This window comes from Callorhinus ursinus, unplaced genomic scaffold, assembly GCF_003265705.2.
Source record: "Callorhinus ursinus isolate GAN/ISIS: 27379988/994484 unplaced genomic scaffold, GSC_fseal_2.0 scaffold54, whole genome shotgun sequence".
Lineage (NCBI taxonomy): Eukaryota > Metazoa > Chordata > Mammalia > Carnivora > Otariidae > Callorhinus > Callorhinus ursinus.
Window position 1 is genome coordinate 497969 of NW_027397116.1, and position 19587 is coordinate 517555.

Genomic DNA, 19587 nt, shown 5'->3' on the forward strand with positions numbered 1-19587 from the left:
TGTGGGGATTCCAAGCCTTGCCCCTGTAACAATGCACGACGTTTGGTTTGAGAGTTTCCTTGGGTGGATGTGTCCACAGGGCATCAAAAGCAGGTTGAAGATGGTGAATTCAACCTTCGGGAGCTGACCATTTGGTCTCAGTGACCTCAGGTTGGACTGGCGTTGGCACCAGCTTGTTTGGTTGCTTTTGGTGACTTCGGGGTAATGTGAAGGCACAGAAAATCATAGTTATCCTGTGCCACTACCTATGAGGTTTCAGCAGGTACCTATGGCAGATACTCCTCTGACCCTTTCATTTGTACATTCCACAAGGCAAAAGCTCTTGACGTAAAGGAGAAGAGCAAAAGGGTCTCTTCTTAACAATAGGCAAATTGGCTGAAGCATTTAGGAAGGGAGGAAGAACAGAACAGTCAGAAATAACTTGGAAGTTCATCTTGTCCATACCCAGTTACAGAAGGTTTAATTAAGAAAAATAAAAAGGCTGAGGATTCCCTTGTCCTTAGTATTCCTTTTTTTGGCCTACTCCGTTTCCACAGGCTGATGGCTTTTAAATATTAAAACCTTTCCAAAAGGCATTCCCCAGACCCCATTACACAAGCCACAAATCACCGCTCTGAAGAACAAAAAGCGCCCGCGATGGGCCCCCACTGGGTACAGCCTTGATTCTCCAGGGAAAGGGAACTCTCAGAATTAGTGATTTGGATGTATTTGGGACAGGACTTGGGCCTTCCTGGAACATAAACACAATAAACACCACCCCTCCCCCCCAACAAAAACAAAATATTCAAGGCGCTGCGGCAGCGGCTGACCCGCGGCAGCTCGGCTCCGAACGTGACCGTAAAAAGAGAAGCGGGGCTGAGCCCGGGCTCAGGGCGCAGCTCGCGGGCCGGGCTGCAGGTTCGCGGGCCGGGCAGGGCGGGCACGGCGCTCCCGGGCACGTTCACCTGCTCGGCGGGCGGGCGGCGCGGGGCGGGCGCGGGGCGGGCGCGGGGCGGGGCCTGGGCGCCCGCGGGAGGAGCCGGTCCGGGTCCCGCCCCGCAGGAGGAGCGGCTGGCCGGCGGCCGATCCGGCGTCTCCGTGACAGGCACCCCGCTCCGCCGCCGCCGCTGCCGCCGCCGCCTTTTCTTCCTCGTCCGGGGCAGCCGCCGCGCCGGGTCCCGCTTCGGGCCGCGCGCCCACCGCTCCCCTCCCCCGGCCCGGCGCCGCCCGCTCCCGCCGCCGCCGCCCTCCTCGCCCGCAGGAATCGCGCGGCCACAGCGCCGCCCGCAGCCGCGCAGCCCGCTGCCGTCCGGCCCTCGGCGCCGCTCGGGTCCCGGCTCCCGCGGCCGCCGCGCGCCCCTCCCCTCCCCTCCCCTCCCCTCCTCACCCCTCCCGGGTCTGGCCAGTCCCTTCCCGCCGCCGCCTCTGGAGGAGCCGGTCCCCCGCGGGTCACCACCATGCCCAGCAAAACCAAGTACAACCTTGTGGACGATGGGCACGACCTGCGGATCCCCTTGCACAACGAGGACGCCTTCCAGCACGGCATCTGCTTCGAGGCCAAGGTGGGGGCCCCCCCCGGGGGGGGGCAATGCAGGGGAGGCGGCACGTCCGAGCGGACGCGGGGCTGAAGGGCCAGGCTGATGTGGGGGGCCTTTTTGGTAGGGAGGTGACTCCCCTTGTCGGGACTGAATTCCGCGGGCTCCTGCCCAGAACTGCTACAGAGCAGCTGCGAAGTTTGGGGTGTATTGCTTCGCCCCCTCCTCCCACCTGCAGACGCCCCCATCCTCACCTCTCGGGACTGCCTGACTTCCCGATCCCTCCTTCCGAGCTGGAGAAGCCAGCGGGGGAGCGCTGCCTGGACCCCTGGTTCTTTAGACTCGCTTTAGGGAAGCTCTGGTGTTATTTACCTGCTGGGATCTCATGGGAGAGGTGCTTTCAGGAAGGTTTTTTTTTTTTTTTTTTTAAAGGGGGAATGCCTACTTCCTGATTGAGGAAAATAATACAGGGGTGTTTTTGTTTTTGTTTTAGATTCCAGGTACCCGGGTCCAGGTGTCAGTCACTTCTTAGTTGCCTTATTTGCCACGACTCCTTTGCAAGTGCCAGTCATTGAAGGGGGAGGGGTGAAAGCTGCCCATTTGCTCGTTTTGTGGCGTAATGTTAAGTTTCAGCAGCTAGTAGGGGACGGCTGTTGAAGAATTTAGCGGGGATGACTGGAATTTTCAGCGCCGAGGCCAGAGCCCCGGGTCCGTCCTTGGGGAGGGGGCGGGGCGCAAGCCTCGGGACTGGACTAGGAGGTGCGCGATAAGCCTGGTCCTCTGAGATGCACTTCCCGGAGGGAGGCGTTCTGGTTCCCACAATCACAGCTAGGGCTCCCGCTGCCCATCGCCTGCGGAAAGTGCTCTTCCTTCATGCCACCTGACCCCAAAGACCCAGAGTTTCTCAGCACCTGCAGTGTGCCTGTCGCTGATAAGTGACAGAAGGTATTGCCCCTCCGAGTAGGTTTGTTTTTTAGGTTCTTGCTGATTTTGAAAAGACAGTACTTTCGATGTGGAGACAGTTTTAAGTTTTACTCTTCGTTTCCTTTTTTCCCCTCATGACTTTGAAGACGCATGGTGTTATCTCAGGCAAGGATGATTCCATCAGGTGGCTATTTCCTTCAATTTGTGAAACATCTTTCAAGTGTCTATGTGCCCAGTGCAATCAGTTATCTTTAGATTTTTTTTTTTCCTTCTCGTGGGGATGTGTGAATTGGTGGATCTTAACTCCTCCCCCATAACCTTCCCCCTACCGTATTTGCTAGAGCTAGGACACCCCCTATCCCCGACCCCACTCAAACCCTGCAGTGGAATGCAGAGCCAAATTACTGGGTATGGCAGGGACCAGAGTGGGGTTGTAGCCAAGATCTTATCTTGCTTCTCTCAGAATAGATCTGGTTGGTCTAAGATGGGATGTTTGGGTTAATTTTTGTCCAGGCCTGTTGCTCTGGTGAGCAAGTTTTTCACTTTACAGCATGGCTTTTCATCATGATCATAATTCAGTTTTCTTGGATATCCATAAACTGGGGAATTGGCTTTGTCTTGTTTGGTTCACCAGTGCTCTGTTTCACAAGAGTGAGGGCAAGGAGGGGGATCAAGAATTAAAGTGTTTTAAAACCTTTTAAATTCTTTTTGCACAGTTTCTGCCTTTGGTCCCAACTAGGTCTCAAAACCGGGTAGGCATAAGAATCCTATTGAAAAGTCTAATTCTTGCCATCCCCAATTCTAATTTGACACATTTGGGGGGAGCCTGGGGCTGGGTACCCTTAATGGGGATTGCGGGTGATTTAATGCAAGTGGCTGGGACCAGACTTTGAGAAACATTGGGCTTGAGGCTTGCCTCTACCTTGCTGGATCTTACCTTCACCTTCCCCACATGGAATTTCTTTTCTAAGCAAAAGTCTGAGGGCTGCATGATGTAGTTCCTATAGGAACTTCCCTGGGTTCACACACAGTGGTGCTTGATTAGAGGAAGGGGGAGCCACAGCTGGTCCAGGCTGTGTTCCCAGTGCAGATCTGAGACATAGGGGGACGAAGGGGTTCTGCTCTGAGAAAGGACAGGGCTGACCGAGGACTGGATCCTAACTCCCAGCCCTTTGGAATCGACGCTGGACACCAGTATGTTCAAACCCCGTCAGCCAAGACCTGAGTATAGGTGGAAGCAGAAACTTTTCTGTCCCAGGTGCATCCAGCAAGTGCCTCCTCTGCCTGGTTTCCACCTCCCACCAGAGCAGTGTCTGTGGACCTGCACACTCACTGGGATTTCACCACATTTGTCCCTTGTTTTGGAAAAACACAGGCTGGAAAACGTAAACGTCTTCTTGCTGCCTCGTCAGATCCCCTTGGAAAATGAGCGCAGGTCTTTCTCTCCCAAGGGCTGGCAGTTTTTCAGAATCAACACCTGATGGAGTGACTGTTTGGATGGCTACCACTCATTTTTAGGCTTCTGCAGAGATTGAAAGGTTACGGCTGGGGTTGAAGGGTGTCTGGGAGTCAGAGGGTCTGTGCACTTAAAAGCATCATGAGGGCGCCTGGGTGGCTCAGTTGCTTGAGTGTCTGACTCTTGATTTTGGCTCAGGTCATGATGTCGGTGGAGAGATCGAGCCACGCCCTGGGCTTCATGCTGTGTGAGGAGCCTGCTTAAGATTCTCTCTCCCCTCTCCCCCCAGCTCTCTCTCTCAAAAAAAAAAAAAAAAAAAAAAAATTGAAAAACAGCATCGTGCATTTAGTGATTAAGCAGAATCCTGGATGTTTTTTGCATGCAGTTTCACGTAATTCTCACTGCTTCCCTACAAGTGGGTCTCCTTATGTCTTATAAATGAGGATAGAGGCTCAGGGAGGTTGTTGCTTGCTTTAGTGCACACAGCTGTGGATGGCAAAGCCAGTGTTTAAACCTGGGAGCTTTGACTTCAGACTCCCAGATCCAGTGCTTATTTAATCGTTTTTATAGAGTGTTCAGTCTGCTGGGTGGTGGTCTGATTCACAGCTCCCAGGTGGGGCATCCTCAGGTTGCTGGCCTTTTGGACCCTGATGTAGGAAATTTCTTAAACTTTTAATGCTGGGCTGTTTCCAGATATCCCCCTGGACTAGTAGCTGCTCCTAAGGGGTTACCTGCTCTCCCTCAGCATGGGTGCCTAGCCCACTGATCATTGTTGGGGGTGGGTGGTAAAATCTCACTCGGCCTGATGGCTGGTATGGCCCCTCTGTACCTGCCTCTCCCTCTTTCCCCATGTGTCTTCCTGGTAGCCAGTGCCATTGACCAACTGTCTGCCCTTGCCGGGTGAGGAGGAGACTGTGAATGGCTTTGGTACAAAGAATATAATACAAGTATTAGTAGCATAGTTATGCATTTTGTAGGTGATTTTTTTTATTTGCGTGGGACTTTCCCATACAAAGCCTTTTCTTCAGGTAGAAACAGAAACATTAGTGTCCTCTCCGTTTCTCAGATGAAAAAAATTGGGGATCAGAGGGATTAACTCGTCTAGCATCACAGAACTGCTAAGACGATATGATTCTAGCTGATATTTAGTGAGGACTTACTAGGAGCCATGGAGCTGCCATGCCCAGTGCCGTTGTCTTCTGGTCCATGGCTCCTTCTCGTGATGCTCTGTATCCACAGCTCTCATCACCTCGCCCGTTCCCGGAGACAGCGTGAATGGCGCAGATTGTCACAACTGGAAAGCACCTCAGCTTACCTGGTACACAAGCCCCTCCTTTTACAGATGAGGAAATTGCAGTGCAGGGGAAGTCGTTGACCCAGGGTCACCTTGCTAGATAAGAACAGAACCAGGACTCGTCCCTGGTTTCCTAACTTCAGGTCAGTTTCAGTAATCTCTTGCTGCTTAGCCAACCACCTGAAAACGAAGCGGCTTTACACAACATTTGTTTATTTCATGGGCCAGGAATTCAGGTGGGGCTTGGCTGGGCTGTTCTTCCGTTGCATGTGGTGTTGACGGGCTCAGTCATTTGGCTTCATTTAGCTGTTGCTGGGCTGGAAGGTCCTCGAAGGCATCACTCACATGGCCGGTCCTCCCTGTGCTGGTTCTCTCCACGGGGTAGCTTGCATGTCCTCAGAGCATGGTGGCCCTTTTATTTGGCAGCTGGATTTCAAGAGGGAATGTTCCAAGCCGTGCAGGCAGAACCTCGAAGGCCTGGACTCCAAAGTTAACACAGGGCCATTTTTGTATTCTGTTGGTCAAAGTAGACCATAGGCCGGCTCGGGTTCAAGGGGAGGAGAAGTGGACTTCATTCCTGAGGGGCGAGCGTTAGGGTCACATTGCACGGGTGCACATGGGGTGGGAGAGATTGCTGACGCTGTCTTTGGGTCACAGTCGGCTATGAAATTTTGTGTTCTTTCCCATCTGCATTCCCATCTGCGGTGATGTTGAGTGTTCTTTGAGGACCTTGTCTTCTGCTTCTGCGTAGAGCCCCTTGCCCCAGCATCAGGTGCATACATAGCCAGCGATAACAAATTATTTGTCAAGTGGAAGAAAAGTACCAATTGTAGAAAGTCTGAAAGCAGTAAGGATATTGTCGTATTGTAGAGTGATTTTGCAGCTGGGGATCTCTTGGTCAAATCTGAACTCAGTTGTCTGGCCATATTTCCCTCCTTGCTAAATGGTTTCACTGGCTGGTGTTTTCCATGAGGTGGATTTTAGAGGTTCCAGAAACCCTGGACAGCAGGCTGCCTGTGGATGCCTCTTGAGCACGCTGTGGTGAGGGCTTCCAGATTAGGACGTTACATTATTGGCTCACTGTAAATGGGGTGCTCTGACTCATACTTGAGCCTGAAGGGTGGTAAAAAGCTCTCACCCCGACTCCACAAAATCCTGGGTGTGTGAGCTCTGCCTCCAGGGTCTTGTCTTCTGTCTGGACCAGTGGGGGTTCAGATGGAGGGCCTGCTGTATACACTGATACCACCATTGAAGCAAAGGTTCATTTCACCTTCTTATGTATTTGTCCAGATGCTTTTAAACCCATTGTTATCTTTTTTTTTTAAATTAAGTAAGGTCTGCCCCCAACGTGGGGCTCGAACTCCCGACCCCAAGATCCCAAGAGTCGTGTGCTCTACTGACGGAGCCAGCCAGGAGTCCCTCCCATTGTTATCTTCTGCCCAGACCACTTTGGGGGGGGGCAGTAAGTTTCAAAGATACAGCGTTGATCTGAAATGATGCCTGTTTTTATTCGTCCAGGTGCCCCCATGTGCTCCTCCACAGCTAGAGTTTGGGGATCTGGTGGGCAAGTCTGTTTCTACCTAGCCATACATTTCGTGAATTGATGCCTTTCAGTCTTGTCTCCTGGGCCCAAAACGCCCCAGTCCTTTCAGTGGTGCAGATCATGCAGCCACATGTAATGTTGACCTTTGCCAGTCATTATGCCCAAGACCCTAATCAGACTCACCGTTTATTATCGCTTACTCATAATGCTGCTACTTCCAAGAACTCGAACTTTCAGAATGCTTTCTTTGACTATAATGATCTGCCTCCTCATGCCCTCATTGCCTCGAGGCTGCCTTTAGCTCCCCAGTGACCTCGCCATCCTTGTCTTGCTCCCCGGGGCTGCCTGGGGCCATGCCCGGGACCCTTTCTGCCCTTTCCACTTTCCCTGCCCGACATTGCAAACTTGGTCTCTGCCGCTTCCCTTCCTCCTTCCTCTTTTGGGAATATGAGCTTCCTTTCCCCCGCCTTTCTGAGAGTTTTATTGAGACATAAGTCACATACCATACAATTCACTAACGTAAAATATACAATTAAGTGGTTTTTAGTATATTCACAGTACGTGCAACCATCACTGCAGTCAGTTTTGGAATATTTTCATCATCTCAAAAAGAAACCTCTATACCCTCTAGCCAGCATTCCCCTACCCTCCCATCCATCTCAGCCCTAAGCAACCATTCAACTACTTTCTGCCTCTAGATTTGCCTCTTCTGGACATTTCATATCCCAATGAAATCACATCATATTTTTTGTGTGTGTGCACATGTGCGTGTGACTGGCATCTTTTTTTTTTTTGTTTACTAAAGATTTTATTTATTTAACAGAGAGAGAGAGAGAGAGAGAACAGGCTTGGGGAGAGGCCAGCAGAGGGAGAGGAAGAAGCAGGCTTCCTGCTGAGCAAGGAGCCCAATGTGGGGCTCGATCCCAGGACCCTGGGATCATGACCTGAGCCAAAGGCAGACGCTTAACCGACTGAGCCACCAAGGTGCCCCAGCATCTTTTTTTTTTTTTTTTTTAAGATTTATTTAATTGAGGGGTGCCTGGGTGGCTCAGTCGGTTAAGTGACTGCCTTCAGCTCAGGTCATGATCCTGGAGTCCCGGGATCGAGTCCCAGGTCTGGCTCCCTGCTCAGTGGGGAGCCTGCTTCTCCCTCTGACCCTAACCCTCTGGTGCTCTCTCTCCCTCGCTCACTTTCTCTCTCAAATAAATAAATAAAATCTTAAAAAAAAAGATTTATATAATTGAGAGAGTGTGCATGCACGTGGGTGTGGGAAGGAGCAGAGGGAGAGAATCTCTAAGCAGACGCCCTGCTGAGCGTGGAGCCTGATGAGGGGCTCAATCTCACCACCCTGAAATCACGACTGGAGCTGAAACCAGGAGTTGGACGCTTAACGGACTGAGCCAGCCAGGCGCCCCGCGGCCGGCATTATTAACTTAGCATGTTTTAAGTCCATACCGTAGCCGGTGTGAATGCTTCATTCCTTTTAATGGCCGAATCATACTCTATTGCACGGATATACCATGTTTTGTTTATCCATTCATCCATTGGTGGACATGGAGGTTTCTTCTTGAGCTCCTGTGAATACTGCTTCTGTAAGCACGGGTGTCCATGTTTCGGTGGGGTTGTCTGTTTTCATTTCTTGTGAAGAGATTGGGAATTGGTGAATTCCCAATTCACAAGATTGGGAATCTTGTGAAGAGATGGAATTGCTGGGTCTCCTAGTAACTAGGTTTATTTAACCCTTTATGGAACCGGCAGGGGCTGTTTCCAGTGTGGTTGCCCCATAGGCACCAGCGGGGTTTTGGTTTCCCACGTCCTCACCGACACTTAGTACAGTCTGGCTTTTTGAGTCTAGCCAGCCTAGTGGGTGTGAAGTGCTGTCTCATTGTGGTTTTGATTTGCATTTCCCTGATAAAAAATGATACAGAACATCTTCTCGTGTTTATTGGCCATTCATATGTCGTCTTCAGAGAAGCATCTATTCAGATCCTTGACCCGTGTTTTGGATTGTGTTTTTAGAGAAGTTATGGAGTTCTTCTGTATTCAAGTCCTTTGTATAGATGTGTGCATATTTTCACCTATTCTGTAGGTGGCCTTTTTGCGTTCGTGATACTTCCCTTTGAAACGTGGAAGCTTTTCATTGTGATGAAGTCCAATGATAAATTTTTTTCTTTGTCCCTCCTCCTTTTTGAGATTCATCTGCCCTCCTTCCTCTGTAGAGTCCTTGTTTAGCGTTCCCTTCACTGCCCACCCCCACTCTTCCCTGGCCCACCTTCCTCCCCACCGGTTCACTCCTCTCTGCCCAGGCATGCACTGTAGCCTTCCCTGTGTGAAGACTCACTTCTCTGCACCTCTTTCTTTCACAAGTGTCCCTCCCTTCCTTTCCCAGCTCAGTCCCGGGACCGGGAGAGAGCGGTCTACTCTCTGCAGTTTCTCGGTGTCCATTCAGCTCCTGGCAGTGTGCTGACTTCTGTCCTGGCTGCCGTATAAAAACTGTGGTACGGTCCCCTGCTCTGTCCTCCTTCCTTTCTGATTTTTCTTGCTGTGCAGCCTGTCCTCCTTGGAATGCCTCAGTCTGCTCTCCGAGCCGGCTCTCGGGTGGCCATGCTCTGCCTGTCCCTCCGCCTTGCCCCCCTCCTTGCTGGTGGCCCTTTTCCCTTCCTTGGACCTCTCCTGTGAGGGCTTGTGTGCATCTCCTCCTCGCTGCGAGGCAGGTTGGCTCCTGGACCTCTAACTCCAGTCCAGCCTCGCCTCCAGATCTTTGTTTGCTACTTCCTGCTGGCTGTCTCTGCCCCAAGGAACGTGTTGCGGACCCCTTCCCTCCACAAGCTGGATAGCAAATCTCTTTGACTTGGGACTCCCCTTAGTGACCCCACCAAGCTGTCGGGCACCCAGGCCTGACACTTTGGAGCACTGCCTGGACCCTTTGGTATAATAGCCGACTCATCGGCTGGGCACTGGATCCCCGTTGTGGCCAGGCTCTTCTCTCCCCGAACCCTTACGTCAAGTCAGTTGATGCGTTCTTGAATCTTCTCAGTGACCTCCACCCATGCACCCTGCCCGTTCCATCCTTTCCCACCTCTGGCTGGTTCAGACGCTCACTGCCTCTCCCCAGACTGAAAAACTTTCTGGAGGCCTCCGTTTGGTCCTATAAACTTTTGCTCTGGTGATTTTCCTCCAATATAATTATGTTGTCCTCCTACTCAAAAACACGAAGAGTCTCCAAGCCTACTGTATTAGATCCCAAAATTCTTAGCATGATATTCAGGGCTCTCTGTTTTTGAACAATTCCCCTTATCACCCTGTACTTGGACCCGATCAGAGTACACCCCATTCCCTAGGCCCCCTTGTCATGTTCCACTCAGACCTAGCCCAGTGTCACTTGCTGGGCTGGACGTGACCAGTCCCTCCTCTGTGTTGAGGAGACTGACCAGACCCCACTGTGCAGTTGAGCCGCTTGTCTCTGTCTGATTTTTTTCTCCCTGTGTCGTCATCAGGGGCCTTGTCACTCTGTCCCTTCCCCCTCCCCACTCCATGCCTTCTGCAGTGCTGAGTGCAGTGCCTCGCATTGAGAATGTTATTTGCAGTAAATGAACATCATTACTGAGATGCTCCCTAGAGGAGGGCCAGGAGGGCTCTGACGTGAGCCCAAGGACTGGACAGGCGTCAGATGGCTCCAGTCCCCTCCCGACCTGGTCTCTTGCTCTATGCCTATGACGTGCAGTCCCCTGGCCTCCCAGGATGCACCCCACCCCCACCTCACAGAGTGCCTCTTCCTTCCAGAGGAAGTGCCGAGTAAGCATTTTCCCTGAATTGAATGGAATTCCTGTGATGGATGTGCCATGGAATTAGAATCTTTGATTACAGAACATATGGCCAGTTTCAGGAGGAGATAATTGTCATTTATTAAAAAAAAAAACATTTTCAGCCTGTTGTGTTCTCATTAATGAACTGATACCTTTTTCCCCCTAATTCATTGTTTTGTTTCCTTTAACTTGCTAGTTTATAATCTTAGGGACATGGATTTGGTTGACCGTATAGCATAGCATGGATTCAGGAACCAGACTGTGCTTGGGTCCAAATCCCGGCCCTGTCCCTCTCTTGCTGTGTGACCTTCTGCGAGTTACTCAGCATCTGTCCCGCGGTACCCTGGTCTGTAAAAAGAGGGTACACGTATCACCTACCCCCTGGGGTAAATGAGTTACCCATGGAAACGCCTCGTGCAGAGCCTGGCACAGGGCGGGCTGCTATTAGTATTGTTATTATTTTGTCCTACAGATTACACCATAGGTTTCATCTGTGTGTGGTTGTAATCTGCAGCGTTAGTAGATTAATCCTTTGATAAGTCGGAGGCCTGGTAGCGCATTATCTTCACGCTGCACGCCTGCTTAAAGCTCTAGCTCCGGGACTGCTCTGATTCCCTAAGTTGCAACTCAGACAGTGTGACTACTCTGTGGGCTTAAAATAGCTGTCAGCCTCCTCGGGAGGGAATTAAAAAAAGGGTTAACTAGCTTCTGGTTCGTGCCCCCATCACAAGTGTGCCAGCCTTTAATCCTCGTTAGGATTAAAAAAAAAAAATCACAGAATCTCGTGGCGTGCGGTGTGCTGTCTGTCTTCACTGTCTTTCCCTGACTGTCTTGGATAAATATTTCCTTAAGCAGAGGTAATCGAAGCAGAAGGAATCTTGCATCATGGGATTAATTAATATCTTGTGATGCTTACATTTCCCTTTTCCATTTTTCGATTCAGCATCTTGCTTCCTTGTAAGCTCCGGAGCACCTGGCTTTAGAAGTTACTTACGGGGGCACTTCAGCAAGTTTTGTGCCCAGAGCGTCCGAACACTGTGGACCCCCCTGCTCCGCTACCCTCTGCGTGTCAGCCCGTTGGTTTTCGGTGGCACTTGACTGAGGCTTGTGGGTCTTAACACCCTGATGGTTCATCTGTGCGAACGGAGGGCCGTGGCTTCTCCCCATTTATTCTCGAGGCTACGGTGCTTTCCAGGAGGACTGTAGACCTGACCAGCCTTGAGCGCTGGATGAGACCTGGTGCAGCCTGTCCTCAGAACATTCTGAACCCGCGTCCCCCTGTGTGTGAGCACACGAGAGGGAGACGCGTGCTTGCAGAATTGTCCCAGGTCCTTTGTTCTGTGCTGCTGTTCCCTGTGGGTTGCATGTGTGCATCTCTTGCTTCCTGCTCTAGGCCGTAAGCTCTTCTAGGGCCCAGGGGAAGCTCCAGAAGCCTGCCTCATGCTGTCCACATCGCAGAAAGCCAACATAGTAATCACGGCCATTTTAAAAGCACTTACTATGTTCCAGGCTCTGTTCACATTCTGTGAAATGATTCATCTTCCCAACGGCCGCGGGAATGAAGGTACCGTTACTACCCATCTCACAGATGGCGACGCTGAGGCACAGAGAGACAGAGTTTACTAATGGATGGGTCCAGGCGGTGGGGCTCAGGGCATCATCACTGCAGATCTTTCAAAATACCAAGAGCTAATGTTTATCAAGTACCATATTCAACACTTGGTTCTCAGTGTTTATGTATGTTAACTAATGTTTACAGTGGCCCCATGAGGGTAGGGGCTATTGTTCCCATTTTGCAGATGAGGAAACCGAGGCACATTTCTTTAGGCTGGATCGAATGGGCAAATGGTCTATTAGAGGTGGCGGTCTTCACAGCTCCATCCAGGTCCTGCCTGTGACCCAGGGACCGGTCTGCTGCTGTGTGCCGTTGGGCAACAGGCCACTGGCAAAGAGTCCTCTGGTGCGCCATGTTGCTGATCTCTAGGTATGGACATGAGGCATTAGTGAGTGGGACAGCGACTGGGCGGAGAGGAGCTTGGGAGGCCCTTCCTTCCTGGGGAGTGTTGTTATCTGCTGGGCTCTTGCTGTGCACTTCCTGTGTAGCCGTGCGCTCCACTCCCCCTCACCACATCTCTTCCTCCCGGCCTCTTGCACGCCCCCTTCCCGGCCTTTCCCCGGCTCCCTTTCTGAGGCCCCTCTCTGCCCCGAGGCCCCTCCAGGAGAGCGTAAGTGCCGGCCGGCTTCAGCTGAGTGGCTGCTGTTCTTGGTTGGGAATCTCAGCCCACAGCGCACCACAGAGAGGCGCCTCGGTTGCGTCCTTTTGTTCTATTTGGTTATAAACTCTCTCGTTTTTGTGTTGGTCTCTTTGGATGGGAAGAGGTGCTCATGTGGAAGCGTTTTCTTTTTCTGCCAAGAGGAAGATTAATGTCTCCCAGGGGCCAAGTGACAGGTAACATAACATCTCACTCCCACGCTCTTTCCACATACACACGCATGACCTGTACCTGGGCTGTAGTGACGTTGTCAGGCTGGCCCTCTGTGTGTGTGTGGATTTTCTTTTCTTAAATTTGGCAGCGCCGCTTAAACACGTTGTACCTGGGCACCCGTATCGGAAGTATGACTGAAACTTGACCTCTGGACTCAAGGTTCCTTGAGTGCAACTCCTTCCTCCTTCAGGTCAAGAATTTCGCAGCGTCCTTCAGTGAGGAGAATCTCCTGCAGATGCCTTCGATTAGTGAAAGCAGCTGTTCTCAAACTTTGGGGTTTCTCAGAATCATCTGGAAACCAATAAAAATACAGAGACCCGGGCTTGTTGAAGTAGCATTGGGGCCTGATCTGCCCTGATCACGTCTTCCGGGCGATGCTGATAGACACCGTACTTTGAGAAGCTGGAGCTGGAGCACTGCTTCCCACACCTGGCTACTCTTCGGGGAGTTAACAAAACGGAACACTTTCCGATGGCGGGGTGTTCTCGGCGATTCTAATTCAGTTAGTAGGGGGTGCCACCTGGGGGTTGCAGTTTTCATGTCTTCTGTTTCTTGGTGAGGCTGTTCCTCGCCCCCTCCCCCAAGCATATTACTTAAATGAAGCCGGCTTTAAAACTTTTTGTCAGATAATTCTGACATATCTGTCATCTTGGGATTGGCATCTGTTCATTGTCTTCTCATTCATGTCGAGATTTTCTTGGTTCCTGCAATGATGAATGATTTTTTTTAAAAAAGATTTTATTTATTTGACAGAGAGAGACACAGCGAGAGAGGGAACACAAGCAGGGGGAGTGGGAGCGGGAGAAGCAGGCTTCCTGCCGACCAGGGAGCCCGATGCGGGGCTTGATCCCAGGACCCTGGGATCATGACATGAGCCAAAGGCAGACGCTTAACGACTGAGCCACCCAGGCACCCCTGATGAATGATTTTTGATTGAAACCTGGACATTTGGGGTGTTAGATTCTGGATCTTAATTAAATCTTCTGTTTCAGCAAGACTACTCTGCCCGTGGCAGGGGTTGGGGGGAGCGCTGTCTCATTACTGTCAGGTGGAGATAGAAGTCTAGAGTCTTCACTGGCCTCGGTTGAGGCCTCGCCGGAGCCGGGCGGGAGTGCCTCACCGGCGTTGTTCGTGGGGCGTCCGCTGCTGCTCTGCCTTTTTAACCGCTGGGTGGTGGTGAAAGTTCTGGACTTTCTGCTAGGCTTCTTTGGCCCCCCAGCAGGGAGGGGTGGAGGCCGTGTTACCCTGGCAGCCCGGCTTCCCTTCACCTTCCCTGATAGCCCCCGGAAGAAGGTTAAGGGTGGAGCATCTCCTTCCAGCCTGATGAAGGCAGATGTCAGGTTTTTTTCTTTTCTTTCTTTTTTTTTTTTTAAGATTTTATTTATTTATTAGAGAGCACAAGCAGGGGGGTGGGAGAGGGAGATCAGAGGGAGATCCCGCTGAGCAGGGAGCCCGATGCTGGGCTTGGTCCCAAGACCCTGGGATCATGACCTGAGCTTAATGCAGACGCTTCACCGACTGAGCCACCCTGGCGCCCCAGAAGTCAGGTTTCTTGACCCAGCTGGTGGGGGCATGGTTTTCTTCTGTGGCATTGGGCTGGAGTAGGGCTGTTAGTGTCTAAAACTTCTCTGTCGTGTGAGGCTGTTCCCGTCCTGGTCCTTTGGGTGGAGAAAGCAGGCTCTTCTTGGGACTTTTTAGAAATTTTTAATTAATTTTTATTTTTTTAGTAATCTCTACACCCAGCCTGAGGCTTGAAGTCATAACATGGAGATTAAGAGTTGCTCTTGATGGTCTTGAGCTCTTGCACCTGAGCCAGCCAGGCGTCCTGGGATTTTTTAAATTGTCCGTCTGTTGGTGTTTCTGGGTCTCTGGCTTCTCCGGTAACCAGTTTGGGATATGTGAGGCAGAAAGAAAACCCAGGGAACCCAACTGCCACGTTGTGCCTTGGGTGCTGATGTCCCTGGCTGGTTGACCTTCTTTCCATCTTTGAGTCATTTTCTGCATGTTTTATATGTAATAGCTGGGGTTCTCGGTTGTTGTCAGGAGGAATAGAAGGTTGGGTGAAATAGGTGATGGGGATTAAGAGGTGCAAACTTGCAGTTACAGAGGAAGTCAGAGATGAACAGTGCAGCTGGGGGAACATGGCCAACGATATTGTAATAACATCGCAGGGTTATGGGATTATGACACGAGTAATAGGTGGACTTTTTGAAGCAGTGGGTACACCTGAAACTAGAATCTTGTCAATTCTATGTCGGTAAGGCTCCCCCTGGTGATTGTAATCAAATCAGGTATCAGACAATCAACTCAGGGTCAGCACACTGTAGCCGGCCAAGGCAGTTTTGGTGGAAAGACCAGGAGGCCGTGGTCTCTTCCCCAGGTGCTGGTCTTTATGAATCCTTGTGTACTCCCTCCTAAGTCCTTAAGGCCCTTATATTCACTTTCCTTCCATAGATTTATTTCTTCCCTCCAGGTAGCCCGTTCTGAGTCTAACTTGTGTTCCCAGGATATACGTTCCGAATTGCAGGTGTAGAAATAGATCCAGTTCTATAGGAGGTATTTATTGTGCTTCTGTATTGGGGGCACAGTGCTTGGTGTTGGGGTCAGAGAGCCAGAAGACCAGACGGTGACCGGAAGGAAATCCTGCTAGCTGGGGAGATACAGATGTGTGGAAAGACGGGCACAATGGTACCCGTGGTACCATGTGGTATTGAGCACATACTATGTGCTGGGCATTCTTCAAAGTGTCTTATACCCTTTCGCATTCAGTCCTTCTAAGTACACTGCATGATGGATGGTATTTTCTCTTGTGGTGGAGGAGGCTCTGTATTAAGTGACTTGTGCAAGGTCCCTCCATCCCCAAATCCGGGCAACATTGGACCACGAATTTGCTAAAACAAGGCCTTGCTTTTTCCAGTAGATGTTCCACTGAGCTTTCTTCATGAGCTCTGGGTACTGCTGTGTTGCGGGAGAGCTTATCTGTTTATAGTCTTCTGCAGACCCAGGACGGTGTTCAGCGGCTGCTATTAGTGGCTTGGTCTGTGACTTTGAAAAGGGTCTTGCAGGGGCATGAAATGATGATTCGTGAGTGTAAGAATGTCACTGTAGTAGTTGTGCACTGTGTGTGTGTGTGTGTGTATGTTGGGTTTGTTACCGGTGAGAGCTGGTAGGGGCTGGAACCAGGGCCCATGTTCCCCTCTGGAAGTTGCCAAGAGGTACAAGGCATCCTTCAGTTTGGAAGGACCACATGTATGAATAACGAAGCGAGTGGGCAGCTTTTAGGGAAGTGAAGGATCAGGGAAAGGTGGTCCTGTGGTAGGAGTGGGGGAGATGAGGGTTTATATGTAGGGTTTTAGTCCCCCCCCTTTTTTTCTTTTAAAGAGAATAAGAAAACCACAGATAATGAAGAAATGCATGAGGTAGGAGGACCCCATACCCCGGTAGACTTTCAATACCAGGCTTGAGAGATGTGACTTAATCTTGTAAACAGTGGGGAATAAAAACTCTTTGTAGGGGATGACCTACGTGCATGTGTGTATGAATGTGCGCGCACACACACAGTGTCTTGTATTGGGACGAGGAAAGGGATAAGAGCTGTTTGTAAAAATAAAACAAACGGAGGACCAGTGCTAAACACCCAGGTGTAGGACCCGAACCAGGGTGACGAAGGGTGGGAGGCATGGAAATGAAGGGTTAGAGGTCAGAGGAATTACAAAGACTAGGGCCAGGCTGTACTGGGGAAGGAGAGTCAGAAAAGATGCAGAATTAAATAGTCTGTGCTTCCGAGGAACGCGTATTGGATCGTTGGAACTCCGTGACAAAGCTTTAAACAACCTCTATTTGGAGGATCCTCTAAGATCTGAACTGCATGAGCTTGAAAGGTGGTTTCACCTGCCTCCTCTCTCTGTCTGGCCTGAAACTGTTGGCCAGGGGTTGGGCCCTTAGCTGCGCCACGTCCTGATGTCCCATGTGGCATTCTCTACCTTCTTCGAGCAGTCCCGATGTCTCTCACTCCCTCAGAGTTGGGGAAGCACGTTTAGGCTGCTGACACGTGTCAGTTCAAGGTCCGTTCAGCCACGCGATGAGCATGAGCCTGTGTCCGTGGGAGCCCCTCGTGAAATGGGGAAAAGGCTGTAAAAACACAGACCCTGGCTAGCTGACCTTCTCCGCAAGCTGGGATTGGGACGGCCCTTTCTCCCTCTCGGTTTCTTCTTGAAGTGGAAGTTGCTGAAACATGAGAACTTCAGGCAAGGGATTCTAGAAGTCACTGGTGACAAATCCGTAATGGTTCCTGAGGCTAATGAGGTTGTTAGAGGTATCAGACAGCAACTTCTGGTGTGTCCCTAAGCCTTCTGCTAATACTCCTTGCCTGGATCGCAACCACTTCTGTCTTGTACGGTCCCCACCCCCCGCTACCCACCTCGGTGGTACCCTCTGGCTTGTGAGATCCCAAAACGAGCACCACATCTGATCCATTATGGACGCATAACAGGTGCACTCTTGACCTTGAATGAATAAGCGGATGAGGCCGACGTGCCTGAGCGGGCACCGCTTCGCTCTTCCCCGTTTCCCTGGGTGCCTTTGTCTAGAGTGGGATCCTTGGCGTGACTTTTGCTGCCACAATTCTGCTTTTGCCCGGCCCACTTGTCCGTTGCGTCCTTTTGGATGTATTTCTCAAAATGGTTTTTGCAGAGAGCACGTGGTGTTGAACTTCACCCTCCCAGATGTTCCCTTGGCAAGATGGTGCAGACTTTTATGGTCGGAGGCTCCTTTTCCTTCTGCTGAAGGTGATCCAGCCTGTGGCCTGAAGCCGGCTTTGTTGTTGCCCACCTAGGATGGATACATGAGCTCCATACTCCTCTTATGGGGCTTACCTCCTCAAAGACTGTTTTCTCCACTCGTCTCCCAACTTTGGGTGGTGGTCTTCCTCAAATTGCTGAGCGCCGTTTGGTTGATAGTCTGTTATTTGTGTATGTAGCCTAGGCCCTATACAAGGTGGTTGAACTTTTGGGTTTTTGGCAGTCCTGCCAGAGGACCTGACTTGTAGGTGCTCAGTAAACACACGGAGGTGTGAGTGGGATTCAGCAAGGATTTGGTGTGTCGGCATGAGGCTGCATCCCTCGGGTCCTTCAGATGTCCGGACAGTGATGCCTTCTCATGATGGTTTCCTTTTTCCAGGAGTAGCTTGTTTTTCATTAAGATGTCTGATGTACCTGGGTGAGGCCGCTGACTCCCCTCTTCTGTGGGAGATGGCTTGATGCCCTGGGTCTGCACGTGGGAGGGATGCACCTCCCTGTTCCCAGTTAGTCTTCTCTTCACCTGTGTTTCCTCTTTACCAGGGAGGCCAGGGTCGGGGAGACCAGGATGTGGCACAGAAGAGCCCTGGGTGGCAGGAGAGCCAACCCTACCCTTCCTTGGATCAACAGCCTGGGCCTTGTCACTTTCATCTCTTTTGTACTTCAGGCCCCGCACCTGTCAAATACCAGAGCTGAACTCTCAGAACTGAAATCTCAGGTGATCCCCTGAGCTCCCCTCCAACTCCAACACTCTGATTCTGTTGGGCTCTTCCCATTCCTTCTGCAGACCATCCCCCTTTCCCGATAAAGTCACATCCCAGTTACCTAACGTCCACATACTGGTCGACAGATCAATTAGAGCAAACAGCCAGAACACAGACTGCACGCGGTGCTCACCGTGTTCCCGGCCGCGGCGTGCCTGCTCTCGGAGGTGTGGGAGGTGGGATCTGGTCCTCCTGCCCCTGGCTGTTCGTCAGTGTGTTGCTCAAGTAACCACACACAAGAAGAATGTATTCACTACCTTGTCTTACGTTCTCAAATATTTACACCTTTTGCTCCTCTGTGGAAAAAAAACCTTTTAAGTCTCGGTTGTCCATTTTTCCCTATTGCAACCAAAAGAGAAGTTTTGAAAAGCAGTAGAACCCTACAGGGTCACGTTCTGCAGAAAGGCAAAGGAGGGAAACAAAGCCTGAGCTCAGTCTTGGATTTTGTAGAAATTCAGGCAGGGGGAGGCCTCCGTGTGCCTGCCAGCCCTGGGGGCCGGGGCCTTGCCGCCCGCTTCATAGTACCACAGTGCTTTGCAACTCAGCTGTACCTTTGGATCACACAAGAACTTGTAAAGTAGAGCTGCCTACGTCCCCTAGGGATTCTCTCTCCCTCTACCTGGGGTAGGGTCTTTCTATCCCTGTGATTTTTTTTTGTTTGTTTTTAAAAGCTCCCGGGCGTGCAGCCAGGAGAAGGGAGGTGTTATGTAGGGAGGCACATCTGTGAGCAGACCTAGGTTATTCAGATTGACAAGCTGATTGATTGGTTTTACACTGAGACCCATAACTGAATGAGAGACTGGGTATGCTTGCGGATGTGAACCCAGCACTTGCCTCCCTGCAGGGAAGAGCGTGGGGTTCCAGGCGCGTAGATCTCCGTCCAAAGGTGGGCTGGTAGGTTCGATAGCAGCTGGTCGGGAGGGTTTGAGGTGTTTGCCCACACGACGATGATGGTTTCCTCAGCAAAGCCAGAAGATCAGTCTGTAGGCTGAGGTATCTGGCTG

The 19587-nt window shown here is 51.1% G+C and overlaps 1 protein-coding gene across 8 annotated transcripts in view; it reads left to right on the forward strand.

Annotated features, from left to right (window-relative positions):
- The first annotated feature begins 1104 nt into the window (after nt 1–1104).
- The window catches only part of LOC112839198 (carboxyl-terminal PDZ ligand of neuronal nitric oxide synthase protein), a 279718-nt gene continuing 261235 nt past the window's right edge, over nt 1105–19587 (forward strand). For 3 of the 8 annotated variants that reach the window (XM_073884024.1, XM_073884026.1, XM_025892107.2), the window contains exon 1: nt 1106–1541. Coding sequence is in view for 4 of the 8 variants with exons in the window: in XM_025892107.2 (XP_025747892.2) it covers nt 1437–1541 (105 nt within the window). In the remaining 4 variants the exon portion in view is untranslated. Of the gene's footprint in view, nt 1542–5133; nt 5213–13213; nt 13526–19587 lie in introns of all 8 variants that reach the window. The other 5 variants (XM_073884023.1, XM_073884022.1, XM_073884019.1 and 2 more) reach the window with 5 other exon arrangements.